The 21,132-nt window shown below is 38.2% G+C and overlaps 1 protein-coding gene across 2 annotated transcripts; it reads right to left on the reverse strand.

Moving 5' to 3' along the window:
- Positions 1-201: 201 nt before the first annotated feature.
- On the reverse strand, positions 202-20,625 carry f8 (coagulation factor VIII, procoagulant component). 2 transcript variants are annotated; one of them, XM_030146019.1, is made up of 27 exons: positions 20,378-20,625; positions 19,129-19,229; positions 18,764-18,886; positions 17,058-17,270; positions 16,678-16,857; positions 16,443-16,546; positions 15,127-15,247; positions 14,798-15,041; positions 14,540-14,705; positions 14,367-14,454; positions 13,325-13,542; positions 13,058-13,205; positions 12,087-12,296; positions 11,110-11,966; positions 10,862-11,001; positions 9,955-10,120; positions 9,507-9,746; positions 8,980-9,208; positions 8,705-8,887; positions 6,437-6,553; positions 5,612-5,683; positions 5,373-5,458; positions 4,827-4,982; positions 4,513-4,657; positions 4,273-4,421; positions 1,840-2,022; positions 202-890 (listed from the first exon to the last, which is right to left on the reverse strand). In XM_030146019.1, the coding sequence occupies exons 1-27, from the start codon at positions 20,608-20,610 to the stop codon at positions 735-737; spliced, it is 5,028 nt and encodes a 1,675-aa protein (XP_030001879.1). In that variant the 5' UTR covers positions 20,611-20,625; the 3' UTR covers positions 202-734. The 2 variants fall into 2 exon arrangements, with proteins under 2 accessions (XP_030001879.1, XP_030001880.1); XM_030146020.1 differs by lacking the exons at positions 17,058-17,270; positions 18,764-18,886; positions 19,129-19,229; positions 20,378-20,625 and adding an exon at positions 17,390-17,394.
- Between the last annotated feature and the right edge of the window lie 507 nt (positions 20,626-21,132).

Genomic DNA, 21,132 nt, shown 5'->3' on the forward strand with positions numbered 1-21,132 from the left:
GGATCAAAACATGACTTGTTTCTTGTCTATAATATACTACAATATACTTTAAAATACTATTCTATCCCTCGAGCAGAGTTCACAGACTTGTATTTGATGCCAACACCTTCGTTCCACACCTTGTGTTGTTCTGTTGTCATGTTGTCTGCACATGCCCTCCATCTGTGTTTATTTACACAATAATTATTCACAGCCGAGATATAAAATTCCAAATCCAGTCTTTATATTAAGTCTAATAAAGCAGAAAAATACATTAATACAAACATTTCCAGTGATAAACAACAACCTTTCAAACTGTTTACATCCATCTGAGTCTGAAATATTTACACAAGCTTACATTTAAAACGTGCCCCGCAGTTAGCACATCCATTCACTACTTCATAAATAGTTTCCAGATATTACTTATTAGCTCAGCTGTGTTTATGTGCCACACACTATGGGCTCATAAACCAGATGTTTTTTTTTAAAACTATGATGTAATTTATTATACAGCAGCATGACTCTTGGCTGAATACATTTCTATTGAACATTGTATATTGGAAAACAGTTAAAAATGTAAACAAAGCTGTGACAGCAGAAAAAAATAGCATCTCAAAAGTTATTATGTAACTTGGAAAGTGCTCTTTATAACATTAACATTCATTCCACCTGCACTGCCTCTACGCTGATACTGCCTGCTGTTGGTGAGTTTGTACTGCATCAGGTTTTCTCAGGTTTGAGTCCTACAGGGTTTCTTATGGGCCCTGCTGCGTATCACAGCCGAGGACCTCCAGCCTCAGGGCAATGTCGTTGATCCAACCCCGCGGGTGGATGCGAAGGAACTGGCCAAACAGAGGAGGGTCAAAAAGAGTAACGGCCTCCTCATCTGGATCATTGTTTCCTGTGAAGATCTGAGTGGAAGGAAACAGAAACAGAACATTCTGACCTCAATTTTACAGATGCGATACTACAGATAAAACAGCTCTCAAATACATGTTGAATGAACCGTTTTTTTGGGAGGGGTGGTAGAAGCTTTATTAAAGGGATCCATTTGTTTTGGCACTTGAGAAGTTCCTGCTTCCTTGAAAGCACTGTCCCATCTTTACTGTTTTATACCAAAACATAACATAGTACTGCATTAAATTACATGTATCTTAGCTTTGAATGGAGTGATGATTATAAACTATTGCTTTAATTTAATACATTTAATTTGTGTTATGCATGTTTCTTGCTAAGATTGGTTGAGGCATAAACACATTGGTAACAGAACTTTTGTACAGAAATAAACCTACAAACGTCAATATTTTTGTCAAATGTGCTTGTGATTACAAATGTGGACAATTCAGCTGTTTTCAACGTAACAACTTTAATGCTGAATGTCATACATTTGTCAGAAATACTTCCAAAAAGAATGGATGTTTAATGTTCTTGACAGTAATCTCTATTAATTAGGTTAATTATCGATAAAATATGATTCCATTTTGATTGATTATAATACCATATATAAATCCTCAGTTTTGGTCTGTAGCCTCCATTCAGATCCAGAGGTTTTGACCTCTTACAAGTAAGATTCTGGACCCCTCTGATTTTATTTCAGTCCAGTCTGAGCCACTTCCACTTCAAAACAGAATAAAAAAAGATTCCATAACAGTTCCAAAACACAGAATGACTTTGCTATGTGTAATTTTAATCTTGAGGTGCAATGATTACTCTGAGGCATCCATAAAATGAGTAAAGAACAGTTTAGTCATTTGCACTTACTCATCGGGTTTACTAGACCATTAAACATAGCTGGATCATATTAACAGTTCCTTATGACATAACTGGAAAACCTAATTCACAGTAGCTCTCTTGGTGTACCTTTTCTCTCTGGGAGCTTTCTTCTAACACGCTGCTCCAGGACTGCCCATCATGACTGACGGTGACTGAGAACTCCGTCACCATCATCTGTGTGAGCAATGAGTGCGCTCCCTGAGTCACGACTCCTGTGATCCGTTTGACTTTCCCCAGGTCAACTTGGAGCCACTCATGGGGGTTGTTGTTCTGCATTGAAGAGGATTGAGAAAATGTTTTCAGATAAAACCTTGATTTCAGAAACAAAATTATTATTACAAATGAGCAAAAACAAAGAAAAACCAAGGATAAGATGTAGCATGAGTGTCCTGTTGTTTAAAAGGAAAGACCAAAAGGAAAATTACACACAGCACCTCTAACCGACAGGATTTCCTCTCATACTTCACCAAGACAAGAAGGAAACTCAGAAACTTGAAAAAACAGTAAATCATGGCATTTTTTCTACTTTAAAAAATGTCTGCTGCAAATTGCAAAAACAGATGGGCTGCAAATGCAGTGCCTTTTTCTGTTCCTTTAACCATCGTTCATGGAAAATTTTAAGTAAGACATCGCTGAACGGACCACGACCTCCCGGCCATGGTCATAAGAGCTGCTGCTTACCGTGTGACCTTTATTAACAGCTTATTAATCTGACAGAAGGACAAGTCACACCTCGACAGCTCAGTACTGCAAAGTGTGAAAATGATAAGCTGGAGGGGGCATGAGAGGAGGAAGTAAAGGGAAAAATAATGAAAGGATAGAGAGAGGTGACTGAGAGGGAGAGAGTCTTATCGTGTATGACTCTGACTCCGTAGACATATTTTTAAAACAGCTAGACAGTTCTATTCAAAAGCAACTCAGACAGACGCAATCCACAAAAAAAAGAAAATTTACGAGGGGGTACATGCCTGACTAACTTCCTGAAATCTGTGGTGTTTGCCTGGCAGCAATTCAGATAGGAAAAACAGTCTTCAGGCACAAAAGATAAGAAACTAAATGACACAGTCCAAGAATTTAGGTCAAATCATCAGTTTCTCATTTATATAATGCAGGTAGAGCTAAAGAAAAAGTAGTTCTGTGGTCTAGGTCTGTGCTCTTACCTACACCACCATACTGCTCTAGTAACTTTTAATATCAGATGATTCAAATTCAATTTGCCTGAACAAAGGCAAATATACATCAGGAAGAAATGTGGACTCTGAAATGTAATATGCCACTCCTACAAACACAGCAGAACAGAACTTTTTATAATGTATTGTTTTATGGTATTGAAGTGTTGTTTTACATGTTTTGGCCAATGACAGATGAGCATTAAGCTGATATAAGATGTTCCTTTTCCTCAAATATACGAGGGGGGGCTGAAAAGTTCATAGCCTGACAAAGGAGTTATTTAACAGCAATGAAACTTGGCATACATTACATTCAACCTCTCCTGATACTAACTGCATGGTTTCCTTCCAGATAAATATTGGATTGAATAAATAATTTAGGACTTTGGAAAGTAGTACCAGAGACATTTCATGACCCATCCGTGGCACTGTGGTCTTATCAAATGTCTGCAGAAAAGGAGTTAGCCCCCAAGGACATTCATGCTGACATGGTTGCTATAGGGGATGATGCTCCAGCTTTATCAGATGTGCAAAACTGGGAAGCTGAATTCAAGAGGGGTAGGGAGAACGAGGGAGGGGTGAAAAGCAAGCATTTTCATGAAATGTCTGTAGTACTACTTTTCAAAGTCCTAAATTATTTATCCAATGTGGGTTTATCTGGAAGGAAACCATGCAGTTAGTATCAGGAAAGGTTGAATTTAATGTCTGCAAAGTTTCATTGCTGTGCAATAACTCCTTCTTAGTCAGGCTATGAACTTTTCAGCCCCCCCCCCGTACACCGACTATTCTTCCTGCAAATCTGCAAAATCAGTACATTATTTATTGCTGTTCAACTTCACTCACTCAGGCTTTTGAGTTTTTACAAGCTGCTTTTAATGTTATTCAGTCTCATTTATAGGATCTTAAATTGGTTTTAAACACAAATAAAACCAAGCTCATGGTTTTCTCTCATGCAAAGGTGCTACCACACAACATTGTAAATATTACAACATCCAAGGGAAAACGTATAGAGCAGGTTTTAAATTACAAGTACTTGGGTTTTATCTTAGATCAGGAGCTTTCATTTAAAGTCCATATAAATAATCTGGGCGAAGCTTGGGTTCTTTTTCAGAAACAGGACCTGCTTCTCTCTAAGGGTCAGAAAGAAATTAGTGACAGCGACTCTCTTGTCCATTCTTGACTATGGGGACATGCTTTATTTGAATGCATCATCCAAACGTCTCCAGTCCTTGGACACTGTTTTTCGTTCAGCACTGGGATTTGTCATTGGTTGCAGTCTCAATCAGTTTTATCTGGTTAAATAAAGGTTAAATATATTAATAAATAGGAGCCAGTATGTGTTTGTTGTCACCTTTGGCCTCCAGGCGTTGGCGCTGCCTTGCTGATGGAGGCGGGCGAGGGTGGGGCTCCAGCTACGCAGCAGCGAGGAATAAGACGATGAGGCAATCAGACTGTCATCAGGAATCTGCCTCTTCTGGAGCCCCAGAGGGAGAGAGCAGCCTGGTTGTACACAGTTCAAAGTCAGTTTCTGCAAAGTCTCACATTAGAGCTACTCTGATACAAACTGTGTCACTCTTTGTTATGAACTCACTGTTGAGATCACACCCCAGCAGCTCCATTCTGAGAGCAGGCCTTCTCTCATAGTTAACTGGGTGAATCCGGATGTAACGAGCCACAAATGGAGGAGAGAAGTGGTTTTCTTTCACCTTGGAACTGTCCATGTTGCCATAAAAGATCTAAATCAGAGCCACACAAGCAGTTTGGTTAACATTACAATGTGAAAGTGTATCATTACCAAGTACCAGGAATCTGAAAGAGCCAAAAAAACCCCCCCCACTTTACTGTGTAGCAAAAATGCAGTTTATTAACACAAGACGCTGTAGTTTATTTGTATTAAAAACATACACAGGTCTGCCTGGTGCTGTTTCCTCTGTAGTTGATCCAGGTCTCCTGGTCCAGGCTGTAGGAGACGGTGAAGTGTGTGATGTAGTTTTCCCTCAACTTTGCTCTGACTCCCTGTGTCTGCACGCCGTGTAGTAAGGTGGGCTTCAGCAAGTCAACCTAATTCAACATTTAAGATTTTTCATTCATCACATGGTCATGGTCATGAACAGTGAAATGCAAGAACTGTCCACAAAGGCCGTGCAATAGAAACTAGACATTCACTTTTTAAAGACTTATACACAGAAGACTTACTCTTAATGAGTAAAGTTATAAATAGTTGAAATATTAAAAAAAATCTAAAATATTAAATTCAAGTAACAACTAAAACAGACTCAAAATAAACTTATATTTACATACTGGAAAGAAAAGCAGAGAATGTGCAGTGTGTGTCCCTAATAATAATATATTATTATTATAATACCAGACCTTATGTCAAATTTCAGTGTTGCATTTTAACCATGTTTCTGGACATATGAATGATGAGCAGAAGAAATCTGACTGTCTAACCTGTAGCCATGACAACTTGTTTTGTCCCATCCATGCATTGATGTAACCAGACTGCTCCAGTCTCGCCAGATGAGGCTCCCAGCTTTCTGGACACACAAACACAGAGATGATCCATCTGGGCCATTATACTCAGATATACACGTAACTGGGCAGGTTTCATTGTTAGTGTAGGTATGTGTAGGTATGTCGTTACAGTATCACTTGTTCTTTCTTTCTTCCTTAAACAGAAACAGTCCTACCTCTATGATTTGATGCTGTGATCTGTGAGTCCTCTATTCTTCCTGATTTCATTCCCAGAGGCAAGACACAGTCTGCAGGTCAGAATGACAAAATCCCAGCTTAATGACACAAAGTAAATTCTCATGTGGACATAATTACTACTTATACATGCATTTATGTGTACTTTCAACAGAACTTCATGTTTTTTTTTTACTTTCCATATAAGGAAAGAAGAAATTTTTGACTGTGCTGAGGTTTTCTACTTTCCTGGAAGTGTTGTCATTTGTGTCTGTACAGGTTTACCTTACATATTTGACTTTGCAATTGTGGGAAATTCTTGCTAATGAGATCATAACATGGGCAAAACTGGGAGCAACTGGCACAAAGTGACTTGGTTGTATAGTGGCAGGACAGCTGACATTTAATGCTTACATCTTACACACTCAGTGCATTTAATATGTCCATAAGTTTGTGGTGTTTCAATGTTTCTTTGCTAATGTTGAGTCAAAATTCACATAACAGTCACAAGTACAGGTCAAAAGATGCCAACATGTCCAAAGAGATTATTTTTTTCATAAATAAATAATAATTCTTCTGATTGTGATATGAGGTAAATGTTTGAGTTATATCCTTAAAATGACTGTATGTTCATTGTGACATCTATAAAATATGGTGGATGAATACATTTCTTAATATGAAGATTGTAATGCAAATTATACAATGTCATTAATGTGTTTGGGAAAATAAATAAGAAATCACCCAACTTGTAACAACACTTTATATTAGATTGTATAAATAGTGCATTATAATATTATTGTCAGATGTATGGCACAGCGTGAACTTACGTGGATCATAGACTAAGAGTTTGGCCCTCATACCAGCCAGCTGGTAGTCTCCTATGGTGCATTCCACCAGCCATGTGCCCACTGTGAGGGGTTTCATCTGCAATGTACCAAACACACCTGCGGAGTGAGGGGTAAAGGTTAACAGAGAAAAGGAAAAACAGTGGAAAGCATGTGAATAAGGGATTGAAATGAACATTTCATGTGCAACAGCTCAAAGTAAAGACAGTAACAACAAGATAAAAGAAAAATGGCATCAAGTTCTTTGCTTTAATACCTTCCATTTGCATAGAAATATCTCAAATAGTAGCATCCTGAAAGTGTATTCATGGATACATGTGCAAAATATTAGAGAAAAATCAGCTCAATTAATGACCAAGGCCAAATATAGTTTAATCATAAGGCGAAGTGTGATCAGAACAAAATAACTATTGTGCGACTGAAACCTGGATTTAACAGGTCATTTGTGAATGAACATCTGGTTTTAGAGTATTATACAGTATGTAAGACAAGGAGTTACTGATTTTTGAGAGAATGAGGAGGTGAAGCTGCACATGGTAAACAGTAGAGCTGATTGTTTGATCATCAAATTTGTTAATCACCAATTATTTCACTGATTGATTAACCTTTTGAAGACTTTTGAGAACATCAACATGAATATTTGGAAACACCTATCAACTATTTTTCACCATTATCTGGCAAATCATAGACTACACCAAGGTTATTATCGTTAATGAAAACGAACGAAATAATGAAAACTAAAACTGAAAAAACATTTTCGTTAACTGAAATAAATAAAAACTGAAATTAAAAGAAAAAAATGATAACTAACTGAAACTGTATTGTGAGCTTACAAAACTAACTAAAACGTATAAAAATTATGGATACAATTCCCTTCGTTTTCGTCTTTGTCAATGTCGAATTGATATGAAATTGATTTATTTGACTCCAGCAGTTTTAGCTAGCAGCACCATATGACACTTCACAGTCTGTCATGTCTGGTCACTGGTGGTTTCCAGTCGTCTTCTGGTCCCCACTCTACCTGGAACACACAGACTAAAGCTGGGACACAGCAGCACAGTCCTGTCTGGGGTTTACTTTAGTCATGAGTGGGGTCAGTTTTTTTTTTTTTTTTTTGCTCACTGTGTGTGTGTGAGTGACAGAGACAGAGCAGAGCTAAATGATAGCATCAGTGTTGAACTAGCATCCAGGTAAAGACTGGAGAGTTTATCACCATGAAAAGGCCTTCCAAGCCCTGAACTGCACAGTTTAGAAGAGGAGAAAAGAGGAGGATGAAAAGTAATCCAATTACAGAGGTATGGAACCTGTTAGAATGTTAAAAAATGTTTGATGTTACTAGCTACAGCTAGCTGAACTGAAATGAAGCAAAGTTGGCTAATAATGGAACTGGAGATGAATAAGAGATGAGATATCTAAGGTGTGGTTTACTGCTGATGAACTTGGTTATATATGTTTATAAATGGTTTATATATGTTTCTATGTGGTTTATACATGTGTCTGTGCGGTTTACTGCTGGTTAGCTGGTTTATATATGTTTCTATTTGGTTTATTGCTGGTTAGCTGGTTTATATATGTTTCTATCTGGTTTACCGCTGGCTGCTTTGTGCATCTCCTCTCATGCTTTGCACATCTTCACACTGTTTTCACGTAAGTGACGTTGTGTATGGATCGCACCCTCCCCAACCTGCTATAGGGAATTTATACATTGTACTGTACATGTGTTTGTGTCTGTGCTCAGTCAATGAGCTGCCCTAACCTGACCCCCAGATAAAGTGTCCAGGGTAACCCGCTGATTCGCACCTCACTAATTTCTTTGAATAGGATGGGGAGGAAGATAAAATATATGAAATAACTAAAACTAATACTAAAACTAAACTAAACTAAAACTAAGCATTCAGAAAAAAACGATAACTAATAAAAACTAGCAAACCTGCTTTAAAAACTAATTAAAACTAACTGAATTAGAGAAAAAAAAGTCAAAACTAATTAAAACTAAACTATAATTAAAAATCCAAAACTATTATAACCTTGGACTACTCAACTATTTAAAATCAACAGCTGCACCCTAATACATGTACATACATCCTACATATATATGGTAAATGTATAAATAAGTGGGTCTGTCTGTGTGGGTTCTCTGTGGGTGCTAAGGCACCTTCGCCCAGTGGTACTCAGGATAAGCTCTGGCATCCCTACAACACTCTCATGGATAAAGCTGTTTGGAAAATGAATGAATGGATGTATATTTACCAGGGAAGAGCTTGTAGACTCCCATACGATGCTCCTCCTCAGTGTGGTCAGTGAAAGGTAATCCATGGACGTGCACAGCATGGTACTCTCCGTCACTTCCTACATTCAGAAGATGCCACCTGACCTGCTGATGCCGAGCCACTACCAGACCAGGGAGCGTCTCTGCCACGTAACCATTGATTGCTGTGGAAGAAAAGTGCATAGCTTCTAAGAATGATTGTGGCAGAAAAACAATCAGGATAAACTTACAGACTGACTGGCTCTTTTCTCTCCACCTGCAAACTTATTGCTGATGTGGTACCAGGGGTCCTCTGGGTTGACATGGCAGGGTGGGGCACAGTACTGCTGCAGGTTTTCCTCCAGGTACCAGCTTTTAGTTTCGTCAAAGGTGTTGAAGAGCAGGGCGAACTCTTCAACGCCTGGCTGTGTGCCCAGACGAGTCAGTAGGGTACCAGTTTTGCAGATAACCAGTGGACCGATCAGACCTGAGTGAAAGTCTCTTTCCTGAAACACATTGAAAATAAATGTATTTTCCTTGTTTTCAGCTGCAGTTCATGTATTTATTGAACATTACTGTTTAGTTTAATGATTAAGAGTTTTATGAATCGGCTAAACTGAAGCTAAGTATGCACATACACAAAAACACAACCAGAAAACCAAAAGGCATAAACCTCTCCTCCTACTACTACAACTATTAATTCTATGCATTTCAGTAATTCCTGTATGCTTTATATATAATTTTCAGGGACTTTGAACATGTAACTCAATGAAACATTCTTATATTGATAAAACTGATACAGACCTTGTTCACAGTGGAGTAATACGCTCCAGCCTTGCAGTCTAATTGCTTGTCAGTGGGACCTTGCTTAATGGTTATTCTCCAGTTATAGGTTCGCGCTTCCCCAGGGGCCACAGGCTCTCCAGGGACCCCAGGAGGAGCATCAGAGGCATAAGTTTGAGCGATACCGGCTCCCTGGCTTCGGTCGTACACTCCTTGAAGATGAAATGAGAAAGGCCTGGATGCTTTGTTCTTAAAAATCACCTTGAATGAGACAAGAGAAGGATATGTTTTTTTATTCACTTTGATGCTTCACCAAATGTAACTAAATATCAGGGAACTGCAGAAAATCACCTCATTAGAGTACACTTTATGATTCAGCTGTTTCAATAACAGTTTTTGTAAGATGAATGTGAAGAACAAGCAGGCTCATTAGTGTTCATTACTTTTGCTTGGCTACAGTAACACTCACAGTGAGAAGGTCATTAATCTCAGCTCTGATGAAAGGTCCCATGATTCCCAGGTGTTCCTGCAGCTCTCCTCTGGTAACGGGATGTCTGAAGTCTTTATCTCTGTAGGCTCGAAAAACCACCTTCTTATACTGTGGGAGGAACTTCCTCATCCCACGTCGCATCTCTCTAAAGGGAAGAGTTAATACTACCGTCTTGACCAAATTTAACATCTATTTCCAATGCATGATGCAGAGTATTAATAAAACAATTTGTTGTGATATCTTCAGAGCAAAATAAATTGAAAAAATAACTTCTAACTATAAAGAATGCTTGATAATAATAATGATCTCTATCAAAACAGGTGCTTGGTTACTTCACTACAGGGCTACTTGTTCACATATCTTTTCACATTCTATCCAGAAAGCATCAGAAACAGTCAGGCCAGTTACCTTTTACAACCTTTTAGACTCATTTAGTCAGAATTAGCTCCTCATATATTCCTCCACATCTTTGCTTTGGGGTAAATCAGTAGCTTAATGTTCCAGTAAGTAGTCTGTCACCATCATTCAGTTGTTTGCAATCATGTTGTGCTTGTTTATTGAAACTATATACTTTATTTAACAGAGGTAATGTTAAAAAGAGTATAGAGGAACGGCAAATCGTAAATATTCTAGATATCAAACCATGACCAAAATAATAGTAATTGTGCTCAAGTGGAATGTGCCCTAATTGCAATCAGAACTGTTTGATAAAAAAATATTAGCGTAACATATTTCTATGACACTAACAGATAGATGTAATATAATGAAATTCTTCGAGAAGATAAAGGTTGTATCTTGCAAACATTAGTATGTCTGCAGACGTTAGCACAGCATTGTCTCATAGGGAGTGATTTGTGTGAAAAACCTTGCTGATCTCTATTCTTACCTGGGTTTGATCAGTTGATGGGGTTTTCGGATGCCATAATCCCAGATAACCTCTTCTGCAGCGATGTAGTAGTAGCGATATCTGATTTCTCCTGACCGCAGGTCCATATAATCTGAGGCAAATGTATCTGTGCCATTCTCCTAAAATAAAACATAGCATTTAATATAGTAACTGGAGGAGGAAGTGTTTTGATTAGTGGAATGAGCCCTGTGTTAGATGTGTACAAATCAGAAAACAAACAGGGATACCTCTTGGCTGTAGTCGTCATATTCCTGAGACAAAGAAATGTTTATATTATCTGTGTAGTTTCTGTAGTCCACATCCAGCAGTTCTACTGTCTGTCGCTCAGGGTCAGACAAAATTGGACTTTGTGGTACTAAGTTTTCATCCATGTCTTGTAAAATGCTTAGTTCTTCCTGTGAGATCTTTGCAGTCACTGTTGGATCCAATAAAATCTCATTGCTCTCTTCAAACTCTTCCTTTGTCTCATTCTTTTCACTTGACATTTGACTGTTTTCTTCACTCTGTGTCTTGGTGTTTTCCTCTGTTTGCGTGTCTATATTTTCTTCTGCCTTTGTCTCAGTGGCATTATCAGTCCTAGTTTCCTCAACCTTTCTTCCAAGTTCTATCTCAGGTATTGAATCTTCTGAGTCTCCAGGATGTACATCTCCTTCCTTCCAGTTTCCGACATGTCTTTTCTGCCTAGTATTCGCTTCTTCCCCATGTTCAGTCTCATTCTTAGCCCCTGAGTCCAAGTCCTTATCGCTATCTAGTTCCTCCAAGATATCCTGAGGTATTCCTCCATCTGACCCACTAGTTATTGTCACATTTCGACATCTAGCAGTCTGAGCGTCCTCAGTGCTGTTTTGATCTGACTGAGTACTGTTGCTTGAAGGTTTCTTGCACACCAAAACAGTCCTGGTGCCATTCTGAGGTCTCATTCCCCTCGGCCCAAAATCTACCAGATCCAAATAGTCGGATAAATCCTCTTCGTCATCATTGTCAACCAGAGGAAGCTCTCCATTGTCGCATGAACGAACAGTGTAGTGAATACTCATCCCCCGGCTCTTGAGGCTGCCATCGAAGGCACTGATCTCCCACTCGCCTGAAATATGTCAGAAAAGAAATAGTTTCACCTTCACATCCCAGACTAAAACATGATGGCTACTTCTGCATCCGTACATCATCTTTCAATAAACATAGACATTTCAACCTAAGGCCATACCGGCCAGCTCTGTCTCCATGGCAACAGTCATGGCGGTCATGGGGAAGAGGGTGAGGACTGACTGGTAAATGCCTTGGTGCCGAAAGAGGTTTCCAGTGAAGTAGACAGAGAGAAAATCGCCTTGGGTACCCACGTTAGCCACATGCCAGTATGCGACATCAGTTTGACAAATCACAAACTGTCGCCCACTGAACATGATGCCATTCACACCTGGAGAAAAGAAATCCACACTTTACAAAGGGATCATTTCATTGTTCAATAGGCAGCATAATGGAAAATCTACTTTCAAATAGGAATATAAAAAGCATGATGGGAATTGTTTTAACAGAATTATTCCTTTTCCTATTCAGTCTTAACTGAAAACTAGATTTTTGGTCAATTCATTGTATTAAAGGGGTTCTATGTATTATTGGTATTCCAAACTCTTAACAGCAGGGAGAAGTCATGTACCACAGCGCACTGATAGCCACCAAAACCACCAAAAATTATCAATATTGTTTACCCACAGACTGTGTTATTCACTAAATAAACACATCTGACATACATCTGAATTATGGTTTGGAAAGTAAACAAAAACTCACTGGTTATTTTGACAGTCGGTAAAAAAAACTGTCTTATAATCTGCACAAGCTGCATCTGCTGATAGTTTACATTTTAGCTCTTTCAGCTTAGGTCTGTTTTTAGGCAGAAAACAGCCACAGTAAAACCTCTGTTTTCTGTACAGTTTGCTGCATCAAAGATCTACTCCCTCTAGTGGCCCATTGGTTTGAATATACTCATATCTGTATAATCCAATACATTGGCATCTTTATTGCAACTTCATAGCTCTTTATTTTCAACAGTCTAATGATAATTTCCGGTCATTTTTGGAATATTTCAAAATAGAAATGTGACCTATAGCCCCTTTATATTGATAATAAGGAATCAAGCAAAAAAAAAAAAAAAAAAAATCACTTTCAAGATAAACTTACTATATATGACATTCGAGTCATAGAATTCAGGGTCTGTGTTGTTAGACTTTGAAATCTGGTTGGAGTTTTTAAGGTTTTCATCGATGTACCAACTTCTGTTTTCATCAAAGACGGCAAAAATCAGGTTCCAGTCTTTATCGGAGCCCGACTGTACAACACAAAAAAACAAAACAAAGGGGATTAAATTACATTAGCATAGGTAAGGGACAACAATCGGAGGCATCTAGCCTTTAAAAGTCATTCTTTCATAAACATAAATGTTCTCACCAGGCGTCCTATGGTGTCGATGGCACCATGCTTGCAGATGAGCAGGGTTCCCACCAGTCCTGAGGCCAGATCCCTCTCTGGTGAGATGGTGCTCTGATACAGCTGTGTCAGACACTGGGGGTCTCCTTCTAAAGGCCCGTCTTCAGTTGTAAGACTCCATATGTAGCCAAATGTGCCATTGGGGGGCACTCCTATGGAACGCAAATCTCTCGCTGCAGCTGATTAATTAGAAGGGATTAGTGAGAACTTGGCATCTTCAGAGCTATAGAGACTTGTTTAAGAGTGGGTCTAATTGAGTGAGCTGAGGGCTGTTTTAAAGGTTTCGCACTGGTTGTAAAAACGCTTTCCAAGCAGACATCCTGAGATTTTCAGCTGCATTATATGCTTTATTCCCACTCCCTAATATCTATATTTAACCCATAAAGACCCAGTGCTACTTTTGTGGCAGTTTCCAAATGTATTTTTATCTCTATTTTAGCCATTTATCACCTTTTATTCTAATATTCTTCTCTGTAATTTGCTTTTTTTCGGTGAAAATCATGTATTTTACTATATTTAATTCACTGATCATGTAGATGATCATAAAAAGCTCAAATTAAAGTTGAGGGTTATTATATCAAAAACAGAGAACACTGAAGACTGTAACTTTTTCATTAAAATATATCATTAACTGAACATAAACCCACTGTCTCCATCCACTGCATGGGTTTTACTGGTGAATCAATGAAGAAGATGACGGTGTTTCCACATTCACTACGGAGCCTCTGAACATCCAGATGACCATGAAAAGAAGACAAACTGCATTTTACACCAATTAATTACATGCATTGATAGGATTAATGGATCGACAGGTATTTAACATTTTAGATCAGTAGATGGTTCTGGTCGTCGGCAGCTGTTTGGGTCTTTATGGGTTAAACATACCTGCAGGGATTGACCCCAAACTCTAAATAATAATGTATGGCTGTAAGAAAATATTGGATATTTCTGGCTGAATTGATGAGAATCTGTATAAACAACTGCAAAGAAAACTACCACGTACCATTTGAGGATCTGTACAGTGGAGAGATCCTTGTGAGGCCGTTGGGGTAGATGTTGAAAGGGCGGCTGGCCAGGTTTCTGAAAGTAATCTGGAGGCACATGTGCAAAAAAGGAGTAAGTCACAAATCACTTGATGCTTTTTCTCATGTTGTCTTCTTCTTTTTCTAAACTCACATGAAACTGATCGTTGACTTTTCCTTTCAGAAGTGGACCCAGCAGTGTTTTTGCACTACTCTTCCTCTGTGTGAAGGTTGCATCTGTGTACTCCACATATGCAACCTTTTTATATTTGTATTCCAAGTGATGAGGAGCTGTAGCCAGGTATTCGGACTGCAACTTACTGTGGCATTAAAAGCAGAAAAGAAAGCTAAATTTTACAGTTCATTTATTTGCTTTGATACTTCCTCCTTCCCTTTTCTTTCCTTTTCTTACCTGTCTGTGTGTTTCAGGTGAGGTGTGTAGTCCCAGGTTACTTCCTCTGCAGCGATAAAGTGTTCCCAGGTCTTTGACAACTCTCCTCTGCTGGACCTAATTTGCACTTGAGGATTTTTTGGCGGAAAGCTTACAAGGTTAAATGAGCTCTCGTACTCTTCATAATTATAATCCTCTTGTTGGGCGTTGCGAAGGTCAGGTCCACTAGGGCACTGCTCCACCATGAAAAAAGCATCCATACCATCTGGGTAGAGCATAATACCTTGTTAGCAAAGGAATAACATTATTTAATAAACTGTCAAAGATTCTGCTGAGACTTTTATTTTTACCGAGGCGATGGGCAAATATCTGGCAACTGATAAGGAAGCGGCCGATTGCATTGGCTTTCATTTCTGCTGTGATGAAAGCCATGGGTGTGACCTCGACGTTGACTTTACGATGGGCTAGTACCTAAAGAGGACAAAATAAAAAGATTTTTAACACAGTTTTTTTGAAAGAGAACATAACAAATACACAACAGAACAAACCAGAGACTATTGGTGTCCCTGTGCCTGTGTTGTCAAAGTCTGTCAGCGTCTTCTAACCACATTCATGGTCAGAAACTGAAGACAAACCAAATGCTATTGTCTGTGTGCATTTGGAGCTTGATGATTCAACTTCTTAGATGTACAGGGTGGGGAAGCAAAATTTACAATATTTTGAGGCAGGGATTGAAAGACAGTGTATGACCAATTAGTTTATTGAAAGTCATGAGAATTTATTTGCCACAAGAAAATTGACATAATAGAAAATGTTTTTATTCTATGTGTCCTCCTTCTTTCTCAATAACTGCCTTCACACACTTCCTGAAACTTGTGCAAGTGTTCCTCAAATATTCAGGTGACAACTTCTCCCATTCTTCTTTAATAGTATCTTCCAGACTTTCTCGTAATAGTTTTGCTCATAGTCATTCTCTTCTTTCCATTATAAACAGTCTTTATGGACACTCCAACTATTTTTGAAATCTTCCTTTGGTGTGACGAGTGCATTAAGCAAATCACACACTCTTTGACATTTGCTTTCCTGATTACTCATATGGGCAAAAGTTTCTGAAAAGGTATGGATAATAGTGTTAGGTATGATTATGACATCAATATATGTTTGGTTTCAAAACAATTGACGTAGTGCCTGCTGAGAAAAAACAACTAAATGTTCATTGTAAATTTTGCTTCCCCACCCTGTATAGAAACAAAAAAATTGACAGGAGTTGGAAAAAAAGCGAGAAATTGTTGAAAAACCTGGTAAGTTTTGAAAATAATTATTTTAGCCATGAGTTGTATTTCTCTGTGAATGAAACTAGCATTAGTATTAGCTGTTACTATTCCCCACTTAAGGAAGAGTCCTACCTGTACATATAGCACAAAGGCTATTAGATCACAAAATACTCCAGAAACAGGCAGTATTTCCTTATATAACAAGAAATAAATGCTGGCTGCATGTTTGGCCTGAACACACTACAAAATAGACAGTTGGATGAAACAATCAGCCCCCGGTCTATTCAGTCATTCATTTTATTTTTTAGATTTTGAGTTATTAATGCAACATACAATCTAAATATTAATTTTAGTTTCTTTGTGACTGACTATGTGAACTGAACTGATGTTACCTGCAATGTGTGATCCTGGAACTGAATGGAGTGGATTTCTGGAGCTGTGCCTATCCCGATCATGTGCCAAAACACATGTTTACGACCCTGACACAATACCAGACCTATACACAAACAAACACACAAACGCACACAAAAAATGAGGCTACATTCCTGTGGTGTGTTGCTGATACAAACACTTATCATCACATGGAACAAACTTGCTGCCTACGTCCAACTGGTTTGTTTTTTTTACCTGGTAAAGTGGAGTTGATATATCCATTGATGGTGTGGTATTCCTTCCTTCTATTGCTCCTCTTGAACTTCTCTCGGCTTCTCCTCTCTCCTATCTCTCCATACCAACTCTTGGTTTCATCAAAAACTGCAAACAGCAGGACGAATGCTTGGTTTCTTCTCTGCTTGTCTTTAAATGCACCTGGAAACCATAAACACATGTACATACATTATTAATAAATATCAAAAATCTAAATGGCAATAGAATTACATTGTGTGTCAGCGCTTCACCTTCATCTGTATAATTTTAATTTCAACATACAGACAGTGCATTGTGTCTTAATGAAACTAAGAGTACATCTGGAGGCAGTTCTTATCTCATCTGTTCCAAAACACACTGACTTGCTTTACAGATGAGCAGGGCGCCGATGAGTCCTGAATTAATGTCTCGCACTGTGTCCACTTGAGATGAATAGGAGTAGGTGAGGCATTCAGGGTCGCTGTTGGTGGGACCGTCATTTGGGTTGATGTCCCACACATACTTATAGTATCCCCCCGGAGAGACGGCGTCATCCTCCTTCTCCTGACCTGCCGTGGAGTCATCATACCCTGCTCCTGAAGAAAAAAGGACACAGTGTGACTCCTCTGTACCGACTCAACAGCTCAGCTCTGTCAGGCTGTCACTCAGGAATAAAATGAGAAACCAGAGGCACACATGTAGCAAAATCACACACTTTCTTTGCAGATGCTTTGGGTATGAGTAGCAGCAGCCAGGACTACCCATAACGAAGCCAATACAGAGGATTTTTTATATATTTAATAAAGTAAATGCATTTAAAGTGGCTCTGATGTAGCTGCTTCTCTGTCTGTAATGACCATGAACAAGTAACACCGACATGAGAAAATGTACTAATTTACTGGAATTTATTTATGATTCTTCCAGTTTACCTAAAAATTTACAACATATATAGTTTAAATACTGTACTTCTGTTATTCAGTTTCATTTTAAGGACATTTTAATGGCATTTCAAAAAATTTTTTGTCATTCTAAAATTGTAGACCAAGATTTTAATTTGACTACACATGTACTATATATGAGTTCTGAACACTGGTTGTCCCTCACAGTCGTTACTAGTATTTATTTATTTTATCAATTTTGGCCCTAAATGGATATTAATTTAAATGCTGTAATGAGAAATAAAATGTACTTGGATGAAAAAATCCTACAGTGACATAAATAAAGGATATATAAATATATAATTAATAGATGTAGTGGAAAAAGAAAATCATAATTCATCAGTCAGTGAAATGAAACAGAAACATTACATGTTTCTTTGAAATCCATTGATATTGGAAAGCACTGACTCGTTAATATACAATGATGACTTAAATTGGGAAGTTGCACAATTTCCTGAGAATGTTTCCCGTAATAGTCTCACTAAGTCTTAAGATCTTACTATGAAGCAGAATTACTGGATTACAGCAGGTCCATTCCTGGACATGAGTGCAGCATCCTGTCAGATTACAGTAAACTTTGATGTACAAAAGGATCCGTTTAGAGGAAACAACAGCTTTGGCTCTAAACTGAGATAATCACAGCTTTGTGGATTATCAGACCACACATCCAACTGTGTTTTTTGTTCTGTATTTGATCAATCAAATCCACTTAATACTAATTTGCTTCTATTTTATTTCTTTGTCTTTTTTATAGAGAGAATCCAAGACCGATCTGACCCTTGTGTTCAACTGCTAAATATCTGCGCACAGAAGATAAAGATAACCGTTGGTGGAATTAATTTCTCTAGAAAAAAGAAGTCATGTTTTTACAGGGAAGTCACTCCCACTTTTGTGACTCTCTAAAATTCTTAAATTATCCTGCCTTTCCTTTAATGCTGATAAAGCAGGACAAATTAGGTCAAAGGTTTGTTTTTTTTTTACCACTGACTCATCTAACTCATTAAAAATAGACGAGTCAAATAATGACCCACAAGAGCAGTATGTTTTTGACATCACTGTACAGTTTGTTATTTTGTTGAATGTAAAAAAAAGTTCCTGCCTAATGTGGTAAGATTATGTATTAAGTTGTTTTGTCTCATTCAGTCCAGTACCTTCTGACTGTTTCCAGTATGTGATTCCCACTGGGCTGATACTGAAGGGCTGAGAGGCCAGGTTTTTGAAGTGGACCACCACCCTATCACCAGCCTGGGCGACAATCACCGGGCCTTGAATACCTGCAACCAGAGACACCAATAATCTCTTAAGCAGTCAGTTAAAAGAATGAAGTATTCAACAGTGGATCCACATATTATACGTAATATATTACACACACACATATAAATATTGTAACAGACTTTGCTGGTTCAGGTCACATTTTGGGTTAAGGTTCAACATACTTCAGGATATGTAACTGACCTTTCATGGCAGATACAAGGAATATATAACTGGGAAAATATATGCATAAAAGGAAACCTACCAGTCCACGCTGGCCTTGGCTTTGGGACAGTGTATGTGGAGTCTGTGTACTCTCTATAAACAGCTTTGATGTATTTCTGAGGAGCATCTTTGAGTCTCTTCCTAAAAATCAGATCTATTATTTAGAGCCAAATCCTTGAAAATATGCATAAAATATCAAAAAGCAACAAGATGTTAATTATTGTTGGCAAATTCATTTCCTTCTATACTACACACTTTTTAATAAGTACATGATTCTCAGCAGAACTGTCCTAATATGAAGCACACACACACACACACACACACACACACACACACACTAGGAGCATCTTTGAATCTCTTCATAAAAATCATATCTAATACTTACAGCCAAATCCTAGCAAATATGCATTAAACAACAAAGCAACAGCAACTTAACACATGCTAATTATTGCTGGAATATTAATTTTCTTCTATACTCACTTTTTAGTCCTTAAAGACTAATAACCATCTACTGATCTAAAATATTTAATAACTGTTGAACCACTATCCCTAACAATGCATATAAATAATTCAGTAAAATGCTGTTTCCTGGCTTTTCAGCAGCATCAGATGTTTTTTTTCAGGTGCATGCTTTGACTTTGTAGTGAACATGGAAACACTGTCATCTCCTACAATATTGATTCATCAGTAAAACAGTAGTTTGATGAATGACAGTGGTTGCAGATGATTGTTTTTATGTATAGAATTAATGATGTATGCTCTTGAGACCCAGCGAAGCATTTTTGTCCTCTGTATGGGACAAGGGTTTCACAGTTTTACTAATAAAAAAATAAAATAAAATAAAATATCTGGAAAACAGTTTCATCCTGCTATTTCCAATCAAGGCAAATATTTAATGTAAAAAAGCCAAAACTTTTGCTTTCCTGGGTCTCAGGAGGATATCTTCTTGAAAAAGTCATGTTGATTTTATCAAGCTTTTCTTAACATCTACATGGTCAGCAAATTAAATATAGGAAAATACCTGATTTTCACTGAAAAAAAAGCTAAATGTAGGAGGATAATATTCTAATAAATTATGACAAAGCACTTGGTAATGGTTAAATGTAAAGATAAATGCACCACGAAAACAGTTCTGGGTCTTTCTGGGTTAATAAATGCATGATTCTCAGATAATTATGAAGCTACTTTCACATTTTTGGAACAGAAACACATTAAATGACATATTGATAGGCAGTTTTGTTCTTGTCAACCCTGTCCTACAAAAGTGGGTTGTTTAAAGTAAAGTTCACCTTTGGTCAGACACTGGGTCCACATCGTCCAGGTGGACATAGTCCCATCCGATTTCCACAGCCGCTATATAATACTCTGTGACGGCTGTGGCGGTGGGTTGTGTCCGTCCGATGGCGCACAGCAGCGGCAGAAGAACAAGAAGAGGAGTCGGTCCCATCGCACCTGTCCGCTCCACCGTGTGTCCGGTCTGACACTGGCCCGGATCTGGTGCTCCTCCTGTGGGCTGCAACATTTAAAGGGAGGGGGGAGGGGGAGGGGGAGGGGGGAGGCTGCACGTGGGGGCGAGTGAGTGTGCGCGCTCCTGTGAGGGGAAATGAGATAAGTTGGAAAAGACGCACAAGTCTGAGACCCACTAACACATTAATACTCAACCTGTTCTGTATTAGTCAGGGACGGCTCGAGCCCGTTTGGGGGTTATAAACAGAATTTGATTTCCCCCTCCCTCCCCCATACATTTTGATGAATGTTAGACCCTATTTTTTTTTTATTTATTTATTTTTTTTGTGTGATCACTCTGTACATCTTTGCTGTTTTTTCTACTCAAGACAAGACAAGGCCAGTTCATTTGTATAGCACTATTCATACACAGGGTAACTCAAAGTGCTGTACAAAGGAATAAAAAAAAATCACAGAAGAAGAAGAAAACAAAAGCAAGACATTGAGTTTACATTAAAATCAAAAAAGGAAACAAAAAAAGGCATCAGAGATAGAACGTGATTTTAAAATGCATTCACTGAATAAAAGAAAGACATTA

This window comes from Sphaeramia orbicularis, chromosome 10 (assembly GCF_902148855.1).
Source record: "Sphaeramia orbicularis chromosome 10, fSphaOr1.1, whole genome shotgun sequence".
Classification (NCBI taxonomy): Eukaryota; Metazoa; Chordata; class Actinopteri; order Kurtiformes; family Apogonidae; genus Sphaeramia; species Sphaeramia orbicularis.

What these genes read in the sequence shown, in the direction of transcription:
- f8 (XM_030146019.1), bottom strand. Translation starts at nt 20,610, where the DNA reads ATGTTGCAGCCCACAGGAGGAGCACCAGATCCGGGCCAGTGTCAGACC. An exon ending in GACCCAGTGTCTGACCAAAG is followed by an intron (nt 19,230 to 20,377) that starts GTGAACTTTACT and finishes TCTGATTTTTAG; the next exon opens with GAAGAGACTCAAAGATGCTC. An exon ending in CCAACGCCTGGAGGCCAAAG is followed by an intron (nt 2,023 to 4,272) that starts GTGACAACAAAC and finishes TCTTCAATGCAG; the next exon opens with AACAACAACCCCCATGAGTG.